The 16495-nt window shown below is 36.7% G+C and overlaps 2 protein-coding genes across 2 annotated transcripts in view; both read left to right on the top strand.

Annotated features, from left to right (window-relative positions):
• The window catches only part of LOC121321940 (carboxypeptidase O-like), a 12446-nt gene extending 9985 nt beyond the window's left edge, over window positions 1–2461 (top strand). Inside the window, exons 5-9 of the mRNA XM_041261330.1 lie at window positions 146–256; window positions 757–853; window positions 1255–1457; window positions 1864–1948; window positions 2196–2461. Coding sequence (XP_041117264.1) covers window positions 146–256; window positions 757–853; window positions 1255–1457; window positions 1864–1948; window positions 2196–2461 — 762 coding nt within the window. The remainder of the gene's footprint in view (window positions 1–145; window positions 257–756; window positions 854–1254; window positions 1458–1863; window positions 1949–2195) is intronic.
• Window positions 2462–5248: 2787 nt separating this feature from the next.
• On the top strand, window positions 5249–15019 carry LOC121321939 (carboxypeptidase O-like). The gene is made up of 9 exons (XM_041261329.1): window positions 5249–5255; window positions 6767–6846; window positions 7290–7391; window positions 8077–8181; window positions 8877–8987; window positions 9509–9605; window positions 9887–10089; window positions 10362–10446; window positions 14724–15019. Exons 1-9 carry the CDS (start codon window positions 5249–5251, stop codon window positions 14981–14983), a joined length of 1050 nt encoding a protein of 349 aa, XP_041117263.1. The 3' UTR covers window positions 14984–15019.
• Window positions 15020–16495: the final 1476 nt, after the last annotated feature.

Genomic DNA, 16495 nt, shown 5'->3' with positions numbered 1-16495 from the left:
GATCCCATGATATCAAAAGGAATAGTGATCCCTGCACAGTGAAGGCAAAAACTATGATAATGTACATACAGTAAGCATTATACAAACTATACATGAGAGATTGTATAGACAGGCAATGAATAACAATGTTTTTTTTTCTTTACAGCTGCTAGAAAATTACAAAACAGATGAAAAGATAAGCCGTTTTTTCCAAAACATGGACTTCTACGTTGTTCCTTTACTGAACATGGACGGGTATAATTATACGTGGACGACTGTAAGTTTAAATATGCTCAACAGAGATCTACAGGAACTTAATAAAACATGTACCTACAATGAGAACATTGGTGGATGAATTAACAGATAAGGTAACAGATAAGAATCACAGATAAGATAACAGATAAGAATCATGTAGCATGTCAGTTATTTTAGATTCCTAAAATAATCTTGAATCTTTTTAGACTTTGGTAAGTCTGTGGTTCTCCGTCAACAACATGAGCTCAATTTACCAATCTTAAAGCAACCCTGCACCCTGAGCTAGGATAGCAGAGAGGTGGAGCCCTCTGAGTTGCTTATATATATATACCAATGAGAAAATCAGAAAACTACTTACTCACACCACCACACACAACAGCAGGCTCAATACAGCAGCTGAAATTATAACTGTTTACATTTAAAAATACAAAGTCAAATTACATTTTTTATAAACAAAGCCATGAACGTAAAAACTAAAACTAATGAAACTTTCATTACCCTCTTTTTTTTTTTTTATCTTAGAATCGTCTGTGGAGGAAATCAAGGTCCCCCTCACCATTTTCAAATTGCTCATGCTTTGGGACAGATCTGAACAGGAATTTTGATGCTTCATGGAATAGTAGGTTCCTTTTGCTTATTTTTATTGCATTTTGTATTCAGGGCTTCAGTTGGAATTCTTATTACTATGCACATTAACAGGCGGAGTATGATAACTGTGGTTTAATTTCTCTTCAAACACTACCTTGATTTCCCAACAGACAGGCTTTTTTAAGTTATGGAATACACTGCAGTCACACATCTCTCTATGTAGTTGCTTTGTAATTAGTATTTTACATTTTACAGTTTAATTATAGTGTAAAGAATGGTACATAAAAAGCCAAAAATACCTGCTGCTTTCTTGGTATTCACGGTAAACTTTGCGCCTGAACACTTTTTAATGGTATTGCTATATTTAATACCAGTTCATTACTCTTTGTGTGTTGACATGGATACAAATAATGATATGATTTCTCTGACAAGGTATTGGAGCCTCCATGAACTGCTGTTCGGAAATATTCTGTGGTTCTAAAGCAGAATCTGAAAGTGAGGTTAAAGCAGTGGCGGATTTGGTGGGCAGAATAAAGAACGATATCCTTTGTTTCCTCACCATTCACTCATATGGGCAGCTGATTCTAATGCCCTATGGTCACCCAAACAAGACAGCCCCAAACCATGATGAACACGTAAGAAAACAGTCTTGGTAAAATTGGATAAAACTCTTATTAGATGCATCACTTGATAAACAAACCTGTTTCATTTTTGGGATATTTCCTTCCAGTGCACATTGAATGGATATTTTAAAACCAGTGATGGAGAAAGCTTTAGTAAATCCAGCTCAGTCTGTGCAACAATAGAGGTTAAAATATGAAATGTTATCAGCTGGCACTCTTAACATACATACCAAGGATGAACAGAGTTTTAATGCATCATTCCTCAAGTGTTGATTTCATTGAGCTAATTCATAACACGTTGTGTAGTAACCTATTTCTACCACACTTTAGCATTACCCAATGCAGACAAAAGAGGTGTTTGGCAGGTGGCTCTGAATACTGCAGGCAATGCTAATTGGTTATGCATATTTTTTATCAGTTGAAACTCGGACAAAATGCTGCAAACGCTATCAAACAGAAGCATGGAACTTCATATAGAGTGGGTCCACCCTCACAGATTTTGTGTAAGTTATTATTAATCTGTTTCTATGTCTTCACCCTAAACAAAAGTAAGGTACAATATAGGAGCTAACTTTTTTAAATGATCACATGAAATGAGCCCTGCTCTTACAGAATAAACACATTATTTAAACTAATCATGGATTATTAATAAGCTGTATTGCTTTAAAGAAATAAACTGGAGTTCTTCAAAAGTAATAGAAATGTTGTATCCTTTTAATTTGAGGTTATCTGTTTTAACCTTTATTACAGATCCTAATTCTGGCTCTTCTCGAGATTGGGCTCGGGATATTGGAATTGAATTTTCCTATACGTTTGAGCTGAGAGACAATGGCACCTTTGGATTTAAACTGCCTGAGGATCAGATCCAGCCCACGTGTGAGGAGGCCATGGCTGGTGTGACAACAATCATAGAATACGTCCACAACAAGCACTTTGGCAGTGCAGCTGCAGCCACCGCTGCTCTGTGGTCATTAGTACTGGCATCGTATTTGTCCCTGTTAGTGTTAGTGCAATAGTCACTCAAGGCAGTTGCTTTAAAGTTTGTTTTTCACATGAAGTAGCAACTGTAACCTAGTCTTTGCTACTTAATCATATTGAAATCTCTGTTCTGGATCATAATAGATTAGCAGGTGTATCTTTAAAAGTCAAATGTACTCCTTAAAGATTCTGTGTGCAATCTCCCCACTCCACTCCCAGGATACACAAGCAAAGATTTTGTCTTCTGTGTTTCTTTTTGTAAAGTACATTTTTAACAAAACCTGTTAATAAAATTCATCTGTATTTTTGAGTTTCTGTGTGTGCATATAAAAAGCTGCAAACTCACCTGTACCTCTTTTCAGGTCTCCCTCTGTATATATTGTGTATGTAATAGGGCATGAGGTTACATACAGTGCATTTGACATATAACAAATACTAATTACAAAAAAAATTCACTTCCATCATTATGCAAATACACATACAGTTACATAACACCGTCAATACAAGGATGTGGTGACTCAAGATGTACTGGGGATGACTTATGAGAATCAATCCATTAACTACCTAAAGGTACAGAATACATAAAAAAATGTTCCACTCTACTTTGATCAATGACATGGGAGACAGAATCACATGACTCAAAAAATTTCGATGGGCACTAAAGATTTGCACTTTTTAAAATTTCTCTCTCTCTCTCTCTCTCTCTCTCTCTCTCTCTCTCTCTCTCTCTCTCTCTCTCTCTCTCTCTCTATATATATCTAATATATATATATATATATAATATATATAATAACCTATATAAACCTATATATACACATATATTATATATATATATATAAATACAAAACTGAAAGATCATAATTGGATAAGTCTCCACCCCCCCTGAGTTAATACTTGGAAGCACCTTTGGCAGCAATTACAGCTGTGAGTCTGTTGGGATAGGTCTCTACCAACATTGCACACCTAGATCTGACAATATTTGACCGTTCTTCTTTAGAAAACGGTTGAAGTTCTGTCAAGTTCCTTGCAGAGCATTGATGGACAGCAATCTTCCAAGTCATGCCACAAATTTTCGATTGGATTTAGGTCTGGGCTCTGACTGGGCCATTCAGGAACATTTACCTTTTTTATTTCTTAGCCACTCCAGTGGAGCTTTGGCTGTATGCTTTGGGTCGTTGTCTTGCTGAAAGGTGAACATCCGTCCCAGTTTAAGCTTTCTTGCAAAGTGCAGCAGGTTATCCTCAAGAACTTCTCTGTACTTTGCTCCATTCATTTCCCCTTCTATCCTGACAAGTACCTCAGTCCCTGCTGATGAAAAACATCCCAGTTCACAACATCCCAGCTTTACAGTAGGGGTGGTGTTCTTTGGGTGATGCGCTGTGTTGGGTTTGCGCCAAACTTAATGCTTTGTATTTAGGCCAAAAAGTTCCATTTTAGTTTCGTCAGACCACAAAACTTTTTGCCACATGGCTACAGAATCTCCTGAGTGTTTTTTTGCATACTTCAAAAGGGATTCAAGGTGGGCTTTCTTGAGTAATGGCTTCCTTCTTGCCACCCTACCATACAGGCCAGATTTGTAGAGTGCTTGGGATATTGTTGTCACATTCACTATGACCAGTCTTGCCCTGTAGCTCTTGCAAAGTTGCCATTGGCCTCTTGTTAGCCTCTCTGATCAGTTTCCTTCTTGCTCGGTCATCCAGTTTGGAGGGACGGCCTGATCTAGGCAGGGTCTTGGTGTGCCATACACCCTTAATTCTTAATAATCATCTTGACCGTGTGATATTTTTTGATACCGATCCCCTGATCTGTGCCTTTCAACAACTTTGTCCCGGAGTTCTTTTGAAAGCACCTTGGTGCTCATGGTTGAGTCTTTGCTTTGATATGCACTACCCAGCAGAGGGAACCTACCGGAACTGCTGAATTTATCCTGAAATCATGCAAATCACTACCATTTAACACAAGTAGAGGCCACTTAACTTGGTGTGTGATTCTGAAGGCGATTGGTTACAGCTGAGCTAATTTAAGATTGCTATTAAAAGGTCGCTGGATTGTTATCCAAACAAGCTATTTCATTTTTTATTTTTTTAATTAAAAGATGACTAGATCTTCTAGACAGTTTTTGTTTCACTTGGAAGTTGTGGGGTAGGTAGAAAAATTAAAAAAAAAATATATATTTTATGTAATTTTAATTCCGCTATAAAGCAACAATTACCTATTGTTATAGAATCAGTCAAGGACCTGTTGCACAAGTGGGGACACCTTGTGTATTTATTTATGTATGTATTCATTGTATTATATATATATATATATATATATATATATATATATATATATATATATATATGTATATGTATGTGTGTGTGTGTGTGTGTGTGTGTGTGTATATATATATATATATATATATATATATATATATATATATATATATATATATATATATATATATGTTGTTTATCATATATATATATAATCATGCTCACGATAAACATTTTCTAAAACAACTACATTTCAGAACCTTGTCAGGGCTTTTATGTTAAACATTAGCAGACTTCAGCTGGTTAAGATGGTCTGTTGATATGTTACAGTATCACCATCATTCATCACTGGAGAGCTGTTCCTAAAGCTCAAAGTACAGAGGTAGCCAGTGAGCTATTATCTGTTGAACCCATATCAAATGACAGATTCTATAAATACCTAAATGTCTGCTTCTCTTTAACTGTTGCTGCTTCAATTCAACTACGTTTAAAATTAAACAATGGAATTGGGTATACAGACCACCTGCATTCTGATCTTATTTCCTTATCTGCGTGCCAGTAAAGTGAGTTATGAAGGGTGAGTACTTTACACAAATCTACATTTAAATAATTTAAGCAGCATTTGCGGTGGATAACCTTTTCAGTTATGCCTGGGCCTGTATAAATTGAACGAAACTCCAATCCTGATCCTAGACTTTAATAAGGGTTAGGAATGTTCTCATGATCCTCAAAACATGCAGTGTGGTGATTGGTCGATTGATTGATTGTTCTGGCCGATACAGGAATGCTGCATGCTGGTTGGTGCATCATAACATAAAGCGGTCAATGAGTGTAAGTCTTTTGACTAGCATTTATATATAGCAGTCCATGCTATTGTGCATGTTATTAATTGACACATACTATATTTACTTTTAGCTAACCTTTTTTTTCTCTACCATACTGTGGGACCATACAGAGAGAGCAGTACTTATCCTCACAGATTAATTTAAAGCAGGTGATCCACTAATTTCTTATACAGGTGGAGTCCATCAACAAATTGTGTGACTTGTTGAGGTAATATATTGCACCTGAGCAAAATTATGGTACGAATACCTTTTTAATTTGATATTTCCGTTTTTCATTTTTAGTAAATTGTTGAAAGCTTTTGGAATTTTTCTTTTGATTTAACATGGTGCTCAAGGCTTTGTAGATCAGTGGGAAAAAATCCTAATAGATAGATTTCAAATTCTGAATCTGAGACTCTTAAATGTGAAAAAAGGGATTGAGGCTGAATACCTTTTCAAGGCACTGTATATGTTACGGTAAAAGTCAGAATCTGGTCAATCTTAAGTTTTACCGGTAGTATAAGGTGGTAAGTGTCTGAAATTATGAAGAAATAGATTTTTCAGACATTTACCACTTAATGTTATGATTTACCAAAGTGTATTGGTAAGTGCAGGTATATTGTTAAATAATATATTTTCATGCATATAAACAATTAATAAAATAATAATTAATGTTGAAGAATATATGTATTTCTGCATACAAATGTTCCATTAACAAAAAACATTAATGTCAAAAAATATAATTATTTTTGCATACATATTTTCCATTAACAAAATAATCATTAATGAGCTTACGGTAATGCACAATTGAGCAATTTAAACTCGCTCAACCTGGTACTGAACTATATAGTGAGCAACTTATGTAGAACAACCAACATTCTGGTAAATTTGCATATAAACAATTCACAATGGTTTTGAAGGATATTCTACTCAAAATACGTAGTTATTTGATGAAAAATAACATTCTGTTAAATGCAATTTAAATCATTTAGGACTTTTGTTTTTTCAACAGAAATCACACTTTGTTTATGACACAAAACGGCACAAAGACAGGCATGAATAGATATATTTACTTACTTACAGCAGAAGATGGAGTTACACAGGATTCCTAAAGCCTTACAATGCATGGAAGTGAGATATTTTGTCATTAGTCAAAGCCTCTTGGATATTCTTGAGCTTTACCAGTTAATGTCTGAAGCAAAGCGTTATCATGTTTATTTATTTTCTGATGTTTAATTCTCTAGTGCAATTTTCTGTAATAAAGCAGTTTCAACTCTTATCAGCATTTACCAGGAGCAGGCCTTAAAGGACTATATCTACACCCGCTATCATCCTATGGAGGAGGTGAGTGATAATGGGGTGTCTACTTGTGACAAGTTTCTGCACTTGTGCACTTACAGTACTATAAGTTTTGTTCATGTATAAAGTCCCCAATTAATTTAAATTAAAACAAAAAAAAAAAACATATCAGTGCCTAAGAGACATTGAATTATATTACTTAGTTGATTGGTTCTAGTTTTGCAAAACTAGCATGTGATTCTTTGTTTTTCGGAACATTGTAACCTTCCAAAGGTAACAAGACCATACACTTGAGAGTGGATTATTATTATTATTATTATTATTATTATTATTATTATTATTAATTGGTCATCTCTATGTTAAATAGCCTCATGCAATGTAATTTATACAGCATCAGGCAAATCAGCATACCCAATATAAATCAAGGGTTTTGTGATTTTATCCTAAAGAAAGAACAGCATGTACAGAATTTTGTTATTGTTTTGCAGATATATAAATGGATGGTTGATGTGAAAAATCATTACCAGGATGTAGTGTCTCAGCATTTCCTGGGGACAACTTACGAGAAACGACCTATTTACTTCTTCAAGGTACCAAGCTTAAAAAAACTAAATACAGAACAAACTGAAAAAAAAGCATGGTCTATTTTTCTCTTGGTTCCCAGCTGACTTAATGTCAGGAGTTACATATTATTATATTAGCTCATTAAATTAACGGCTCACAGGGTTAGTGAGAGGTTTAAATTAGCATTAGAGATACTTTAAGAAATTGCCAACTTTAAAGTGAGGAATACTGTCCCGCAGAAAACTGTATAAGTGGCTTTCGAATTAAGCTTATTTTCTCAAAGTTAAGTGTCAGAATTCCTCAGTGAAATGCCATTATCTTCTGCAGCAGCAAAGGAGATTAAACTTAATACAGTACTGGTATTCAGAACTCCAAACGAATCAGGAAAACTTCAAAAGGCAAAGGTATGAACTCTGTGTGCAGTTATTTAAATATGATTACAGTTGCATTGACAATCACTGTTTTGATACCATTGCCTTTTCCTGAGACTCATTTGTTGACAAATTATATCTAAAGGTTAGAAATGTTTTCAAGATTTTCACATGCCCGGGTTCTTGATTTGGTCTAACATACCAGACAGCATGGCCTATGCAAAATTACAAAAATCACATTTACCAGTACTGTTTAAAAGTAAAACCTACAAACCTATATATGCAATGAATCCATTTAGAATTAGCAAGCATATTACTGTATTGCAAATCTGGATTACAGATTGGTGAAAAATCTGGCAAGACCAAGAAGGTGATCTGGATGGATTGTGGGATCCACGCCAGGGAATGGATTTCTCCTGCCTTTTGCCAGTGGTTTGTGAAAGAGGTTGGTACTGTAATTGACATTAGGCGTAACATTATACACAGATCACAGTCATTACCCTACAGAAACCCAGAGTACCCAGCACAATGGGTACTGATATACTGTTTGTCCTCGTTCCAATCAAATAATGTGAAAATGTGTTCTTTGCACTCTGGCAGCCCCATGCATGAATATAGACAGAGAGTAGGTGGGGCTGGCAGTTGAAAGGACACATGATTTGAAAGGAACAAGGAATGTCGTTCAGTCCTGGCCTTTGGAATCTTAAGACAAACTCAATGTGAGTTCAAAGCCAGTTAAAGGAAGACTGAGAGAAAAATCAAGCATCCGACACCAGTACCATTCAGAATGACTGCAAAGAACATGCAGTTGTAAAAGGAAATTACAATTACGTTCATAGCTGCCATTTTACAAAAATGTGTTAGATTTAAAGCATTATCAAAATACTCATCACTTTTGTTTGCTGTCTTCTATGGATTATGCCATACCACATGTATCCCTATGTTTTGTCGATGTGCACAGTTGCTTTGCTTTTTATTATTGAATACATGCTGAACATTAAAGGTTTTTATGCATATTATGTATCAATTTAGTAACCAGGCCTAGCAAGAGAAAACTGGTTCTATTTTGATGAATACTACTACTGCTACTACTAATAATAATAATAATCATAACCTAAAAAATTCCCTCCTTCAAAACAGATACTACAAAACTACAAAACAGATGCAAAGATAAGCCGTTTTCTCCAAAATATGGATTTTTATGTTGTTCCTGTGCTCAACATTGATGGATTCATTTACACATGGACAACTGTAAGTAGACAGTTATTTTTTTTGTTAAATATTTCAAGTACTAAACAGATTTACCAATACTAAATAATGCATGTACAATTGTACGCTATTCATAAAACTGTGGACTCCATTCAATTGAGGTCGGCTCTTGGCAGTCTGGAAGATGAGATCTGGGGCCAAACCTGTTTAAATCACTCCCCTATTCAGTCCAAACTGGCATTCAGCCCCACATTCAGTACAGTATCTATGTGATTGTTGTCGTGCCATCTGAAAAACAAAAATAACTACATTGTATCTGTAAACTGTCTCCAAGGTTAGAGATGGTTTTTAAACATGAGAACAAACAGCAGTGAAATGTTCTATGAATGACAAACATTATTTAATTAATTAAACCAGCCTTTTATGCTTTTTATGTTTGACAATTATATAAATAAATAGTTAACTAAAGTGTTATTAGTTTTAAAAAAAAATAACAATAGATAATTGATTCATAATACATTTGAATTTAAACTTTACTTTTTTTTTTGCCTTGCTCTAATCAGGATCGGCTTTGGAGAAAGTCAAGGTCCCCTTCACCCTTTTCTAATTGCACAAGTGTTGGGACAGACCTCAACAGGAATTTTGATTCATCATGGTGTGGTAGGTTTTCATCCTTTATGTTAAATTGACCTGGCTTGAATGCTATGGTATTAGTAGCGGCCACTGATTGAAGATTGAAGCTTTTCCTGTACGCAGGGGCCACAATAATAAAAAAAAAAGATGTAGTGAACCAGTCTATGTTTCAATTAAGCTTTCACTAAATCAACGCCAAACCTTTGCTCATACAAAATCTGATAAAAAATCTTTGATAGGCCAATATGACGAGTACAAGTGAATAATCATGCCTCTCAAGTCTCTTTGTTGTTTTTTATTTTAATAAGGTATTGGTGGTTCTAGAAACTGTAGTTCACAGACATTCTGTGGATCAGCACCAGGCTCTGAAAGTGAGTCTAAAGCAGTGATGGAATTGGTGAACAACAAAAAGAATGATATCCTTTGTTTCCTCACCATTCACTCATATGGGCAGCTGATTATGACACCCTTTGGTGAACCAGGCAAGACAGCCAGCAACCATGACGAATTGGTAAGGAACATATCTTGTACGGTTGATACTAATGTAAAATGAATCACCTCATTAGCAAATTTCTTTTAGCTGTAGTTGAATGCATCTGTTGTCTATGGTGCTGGGTTTGAACTGAATTACATGCAAGTTAGGCGTTATTCATGATGTCAAAGTGACCTAGTTTATTATAGTTTCACAGTGCTTTATTTAAGGCATGCCCTTTGTGTCCGCCTGCCAAGCGGTACTGTATACAGCAGACAATGCTCACAGGAATTGTTGTGTATTTTTACTAGATGGAAGTTGGACAACTTGCCTCCAGAGCTGTGGAGCAGAAGCATGGCATTTCATATAAAGTGGGGCCACCCTCTGTGGTATTATGTAAGTGATTGATTGATTTGCAGGCATTCTCAGTAATATTGATTTTGTTTGTTTTTCGGTAAGCAAGAGCAGGTTGAAATGGCTTGTAAATGTTCATTTCAGCTGAGACCTGCTTGAGTATGAAAGCACTTCTAAATAGTGCTAGAGAGGGGGAATAATAGAGTAGAAGACAGGCTGTATATTATAATTCTGTTTTTGATGTATTTCTGCTAGATCCCTGAAAACTGATTTACAGTAATAAAGACACGCTGTCATTTGTTATTTTGTAAAACATATACGGATTTATTTCATTTAGTTAAGAAGAATCCACCTATCAGAAAGCTTTATTCCATATCAATAAATATACTGTTTACCATTTTCAAATAGCAATCAAGCCCTGATTATCGTGCATTACCTTGGTAGCTGATCTTATCTGTACACAGGGGTGAAATTCTGTCGGTACTCACCGGTACTCTATACTGGTACTGGGTACCAAGATTTATTTAATCTGCTTTTCGTCCAACACGGATGCATTCCATCCACTCACACAATCCACTAGCGCAACGTTTCTCAAATGCGATTTCATTCAGCACAGTTCGTGCTGCTTGCATTCTATTTCCTCATACGGCTTCTGTTTCTGTCAACTGCTATTGGCCATCATTAACGTCGGTAAAATCACTGCATGTTGATTGGCCGAGCTTTCATTCTAATCAGATATAATTTTAGCACGAGTCACACATGTCTGCCCATTTCGTGTCAGTGCTCATTCGTTGACCAATGAGAGAAAACTTTAGCGTGCAATGTGAGAACAGCGGTATGGAGTAATTATCATTATTATGAAGTAAATTTTCTTTAGTGCGGCGGAGAAACTATCTGAAATATTCGGAACATTGCTGCACATGAATTTGAAGGCAAAAATCCACATCGGTGTGGATTTGGATATATTGCGGTCCTGGTGGTCGCTCCTATTTTTACTGTCTAACTGCGCATACCTTAGCAGCAATATACATATAGGCACTTAGAATTACTGTTCGTTTCATTTCGTACACCACATCACAAACAATATATAAAACAATTAAAAACAAAGCATGACTATTGTACTGTTATCATATACACATGCATTGCACAATAACACAAAGCAAATTAAATATCTACTTGATGAATGGATTTTTATTTTTAGCAATACTACCTGCAAAAGTCATAAGGCAGTGACGTCACCTACCTAGCAACAAGCTTCTTATTGGGAATGTATTCTTTCAGTGTTGCGGGTTTGTTTATCTGAGAAATGAGAGGAAGACTCATGAAATTAATTGGAGATTGATGTTGATGAGAAGCAATTACCCTACACTTTACTAATTAAAATGGTGTGGTACTTTTTTTTATACTGGACCCTGACACCCCCGATAAAACGAGGGAGTGGTTGTACAGTATTTGTTAGCCTATTTGTTTCTCTATAGGTCTCTCGCTATATCGCAGCCCTCGATATATAGCGGATTTATATTGGACCCTGACATCAGCGATATATTGAGTGGGTGGTGTAGTTGATAAATATTAGAAATAATTATCATAACGTGTTTTGCCTTGCACAGATTTACCACCTTGCCAGAATTTCTAAAATGGCAAGTGATGTGTGAGACTGTAGGGATTATAATTCAAAAAACAGGATCAGCAAGGTGCTGCTTCAGACTTTTTTGGTAAGCGAGTCAAAATCGGGATACAAACTTAGGTGTGCTTCATGCTTTTCAAACACGGGCCCAACTTGTAAGGTACATGTGAAGTATAGTGATCCATTTTCTGTTATGAGGACAGTAATAAACAAAAAAACAAAATGATGAGGTGTTTTTTTTCTTTGTACAATGCCCGCTTTTCTAAAACATTATGAAGAGTTTATTTAAGTTAAACATGCATGTACACTTGTGTGTACATCTAAAAAAAAAAAAAAAAAAAAAGTTATAAGTAAACCACAGTAATGATATTACTTTATGAAAATGTGTCTCTTACCACTTTGTTTATTGTGCAGAAACTAATACCAGGGACACTTTTTTTTTTTTTAAAGTCTGCTTTTATAATGTTTCTGCCTGGAAAATCTTTTTTATTCAATAGATCATGGTAATTAATCTACGCAGAAACACAACAGAGAAACACAGAGAATATATTATTGTCGGTAAAGTAATAAGTAAAAAATACATAAAAGAAACAGGGATATAGTTCTAATCCAAGGCTATTCTTGTAGCATGGCCAGGTATGGGGATAATTGCTGAGAATACTATAAAGATTAACATTTCCAGTAGATGTTACATTAAAAAAAAATAAAAAAATAAATCAGGTGTATTTTGTGCCCCTATTGTGCATTGTTTGACTTAGACCTTTTTGTATCATTTTTTAATAGCACAGTTGTTTATTTATACAATTTTATTTATAACATCATCCCTTTTTTAAGAAACAAAACATTAGTTTACCTACTGTAAACCTGGTTCCTTGAAAGAGAAGATGGCCACCAAAACATTGTTATGGGATACACTCCTGCCTATTGGTAGGTGTCACTGAGCTCTTTCTATCAAAGCTGCCGATAGGCCCTCTCCCCTCAGTGACCCCCTTCAGTCCTGCCTCCTGAGGGTACTTAACCGTCACGCAGGGCAGATTCGCTCTCTTTTGCGACAAAATCGCGATGTCGACCAAAGCGACCTCGTGGTTGGTGGCCATCTTCTCTTTCAGGGAACCAGGTTTACAGCAGGTAAACTAACGTTCCCTTTCAATTCAAAGATGGCCACTAGAGTCTTACGCACCACGGTATTAAAAAACATCGGGGCAGCTAGGCACAGTGCCTACCCTGACCGCGTGGTCACACCTGACCGCGTGGTCACACCTGAGCGGCACGTAGAGTACAACAGGGGGACAAGGCCGAAACCGTGACGGGTTTAGAGTCATTAAGCACCGTGTACACCATGGTACCGAAGTAGCACGGGCAGAGTCTTATGCACCGCAGTATTAAAAAACACCGGGGTAGCTGTGCACAGTGCCTACTCTGACCGCATGGACACACGCCTGAGCAGCGCGTAGACTACAACAGAGGGACAGGGCCGAAGCCGCAGCGGGCGATTGACTTTCACATATAGTAATATAAAACAGTTTTTAAATACAAAAAACAGTTAAAATATTACAAGACAGATGGGGGAACTCACTCTGTCTGTTGATTGAGAACCCTACACCAGAGATGAAGGCCCGCGCAGCCCACGTACGTCTCAACCCAACAACGAGGGAAGCCTCGGTGAGGAGTATACATACGGCTGGCTGGCTGAAGCAGCCGTGTTGCGGCTAGTACTCTGCGCAAGCATGGGAACACGTAGCTACAATCAAAACAAGGCCCAACCTGCGGCCCTCAGGCGGCTGGTGGGCTAACCCGACAACGGAGACAAGGCAAGCCCGGCCCCGTGGAGTAACAGCGCGCTCCGAAGCAAGAAAGGGTGAAAAACACAAACAATTCTTAACAATAATACTTATCGTGCTAAGACGGCCAGACAGAAGAAGCAGCCTGACACGCGGAGCGAGCAGGTGCTGATAGTCAGAAATAAAATAAAAAGGCTACAAATTTTTAAACCACTGATTCTGGGAAAAGCGGCGAAGGCCAGCTTTCAGCACGAAGTGCAGGGGAACTAGTATCAGCTTGCACAGCACTTTTTAGAAGAAAAAACGTCTCAGTTCAACACAGAGAAGTCTTACCGTACCAATCGTGAGAAGCGAAAGAGAGTGAATCTCCCCTGCATGACAGTTAAGTACCCTCGGGAGGCGGGACCGAGGGGGTCACCCAGGGGAGAGGGCCTATCAGCAGCTTTGATAGAAAGAGCTCAGTGACACCTACCAATAGGCCAGTATGTATCCCATAAAAATATTAGGGTGACCAACTTCTAATTGAAAGGGAACTCCCTCTACAACAGTTACTGCGTAGTGTAATATAGCTTAATGCTTGTCATGTCAGGATTAACTTAAGTGTTATATTACAGTACATGACTGAGTGATACAGACAAAAGAACACGTTCAATATTTTCAGCTTCCTTGTTTATGGTGAATTGGTTATATAGATCAGTTACTTTTTAAGGCTTATTTTGTATTCATAAATGTATCATGTACTGATATGTATACATTTTAAAAGTAAAACGCATTTACTGAAAGTATATAGTGCTGTGTATGTTTTAAAGAACATCTTGTAGGTTTTCTTGTATCCAATTACCTGTCACAAGTTCAAATCCCTGTCGCGCACCCATGAATCATATTGTCGACTGTTATGCTCTTATTTATAGATAATTACACTGGATCTTCTCATGATTGGGCTCGGGATATTGGAATTGAATTTTCCTATACGTTTGAGCTGAGAGACAATGGCACCTTTGGATTCAAACTGCCTGAGGATCAGATCCAGCCCACGTGTGAGGAGGCCATGGCTGGTGTGACAACAATCATAGAATACGTCCACAACAAGCACTTTGGCAGTGCAGCTGCAGCCACCGCTGCTCTGTGGTCATTAGTACTGGTGTCGTATTTGTTCCTGTTAGTGCAATAGTCATGTGCTGAACGTTAAACAGGCCATTACTGTAATAGTAGCCAACATAATTTTCTGTCTTTACAATGATATAAAATTAAATTTGTTTGTATCTTCCTGGATTTGCTTTTCTTGGTCAAGATATGTGAAACGTACACCTGACTGAAGCAGAACAGGACCTGTTACAGTGAACTGCAATTCAATGTAATCCTTTTCAAGCTTGGTTTCTAAAGGAGATTTCTGACAGTAGGGTAACATGCTCCACAAGAACAACATTTCATACGTACAAGGCATAGTTTTAAAGTCAGCAGTAAATTATCTGGATTAATTACCTCCCTGGTCACCACTTTGTCCTCTATGCTAAACCATTTAGACAAAGAGGGGAGTTTTTGATTTGAAAATATACTTGAAAACTGTCTTCATTATTTTCAGCTGTTTTTTAAACAAAATGATTTTCACTATCATTAAATCAGCTATTAAAATCTCTTCTTTTATTGATGTTCTATACTTTTAATGACGTGTATGACATCCTGTCACTGTCAACAAAAGAGGTACAGTAGCCACCAATTGCTTAGAATTATAATTGTTGGAAAGTATAATTAATATATATATATATATATATATATAATATATATATATATTATATTATTTTATATAGCACCTTTCATAGTGGACCACCATCACAAAGGGCTTTACAAGGTAAGAGACTAGGGTGTGTGAACTATGCATCAGTTGCAGAGTCACTTACAAAAGTCTCACCCAAAAGACAGAGCACAAGGAGGGTAAGTGATTTGCTCAGGGTCACACAATGAGCCATAACTGAGCTGGGATTTGAACTGGGGATTTTCTCATTGTAAGACCATTTCTTTAACCACTGGACCACACAGCCTCCTAACAGCAAAAACCTGTTAGGTCACTGCTACAGTATACTGATTATACAGATGTTATTTGAACAACCATATTTTTTATAGAATTTCGGATAGTCTTACATAAAGCTATACTGTGCAGTAGTTCATTTAATGCATAGCGTGCTTTTTAGGCATAAAAGCTCTACACACAGCACACTCCAAATCCTTTAAATAGTAAAGTATGGGTCTACCCTCAAAAACTACCTACTGATGTAGTTCAGTTTTTCTTTTTGTCACAGAAGTCTAAATAAGTCTTTTATTTCTTTAAATGTTTCTTCCATTTACGAACCATATCCCTAGGCTGTGATCATGAGCCCCTGTTTTAACAGTCAGTGCAGGTGCCATATTTACTTGGCCCAGTGCCTCTCCCATTGTTTGCTTTGCATTATACTTTTATTTTAAATTTTTTATATGAAACCAGACTTTGTATCCCAAAAGTAGTTTAACTGAGGGACACAAACTACCTCACTTTTGAAGCATTTATGATTCAATTAGGTATGTTCTTCCTATTCCGCTTGGAACAGCTGAAGGTTACACAACTTCAAACAACATTAACACAAGTCCAGAAGTCTAATGGATTTGGCACAACATTGTGTTGTGTTAGAGTAATGGCAAGTGGTTTATC

Source organism: Polyodon spathula, chromosome 10, assembly GCF_017654505.1.
Source record: "Polyodon spathula isolate WHYD16114869_AA chromosome 10, ASM1765450v1, whole genome shotgun sequence".
In the NCBI taxonomy this organism is placed as follows: Eukaryota; Metazoa; Chordata; class Actinopteri; order Acipenseriformes; family Polyodontidae; genus Polyodon; species Polyodon spathula.
The sequence above is the reverse complement of the archived record's forward strand: the minus strand, read 5'-3'. Positions and strand labels throughout refer to the sequence as shown.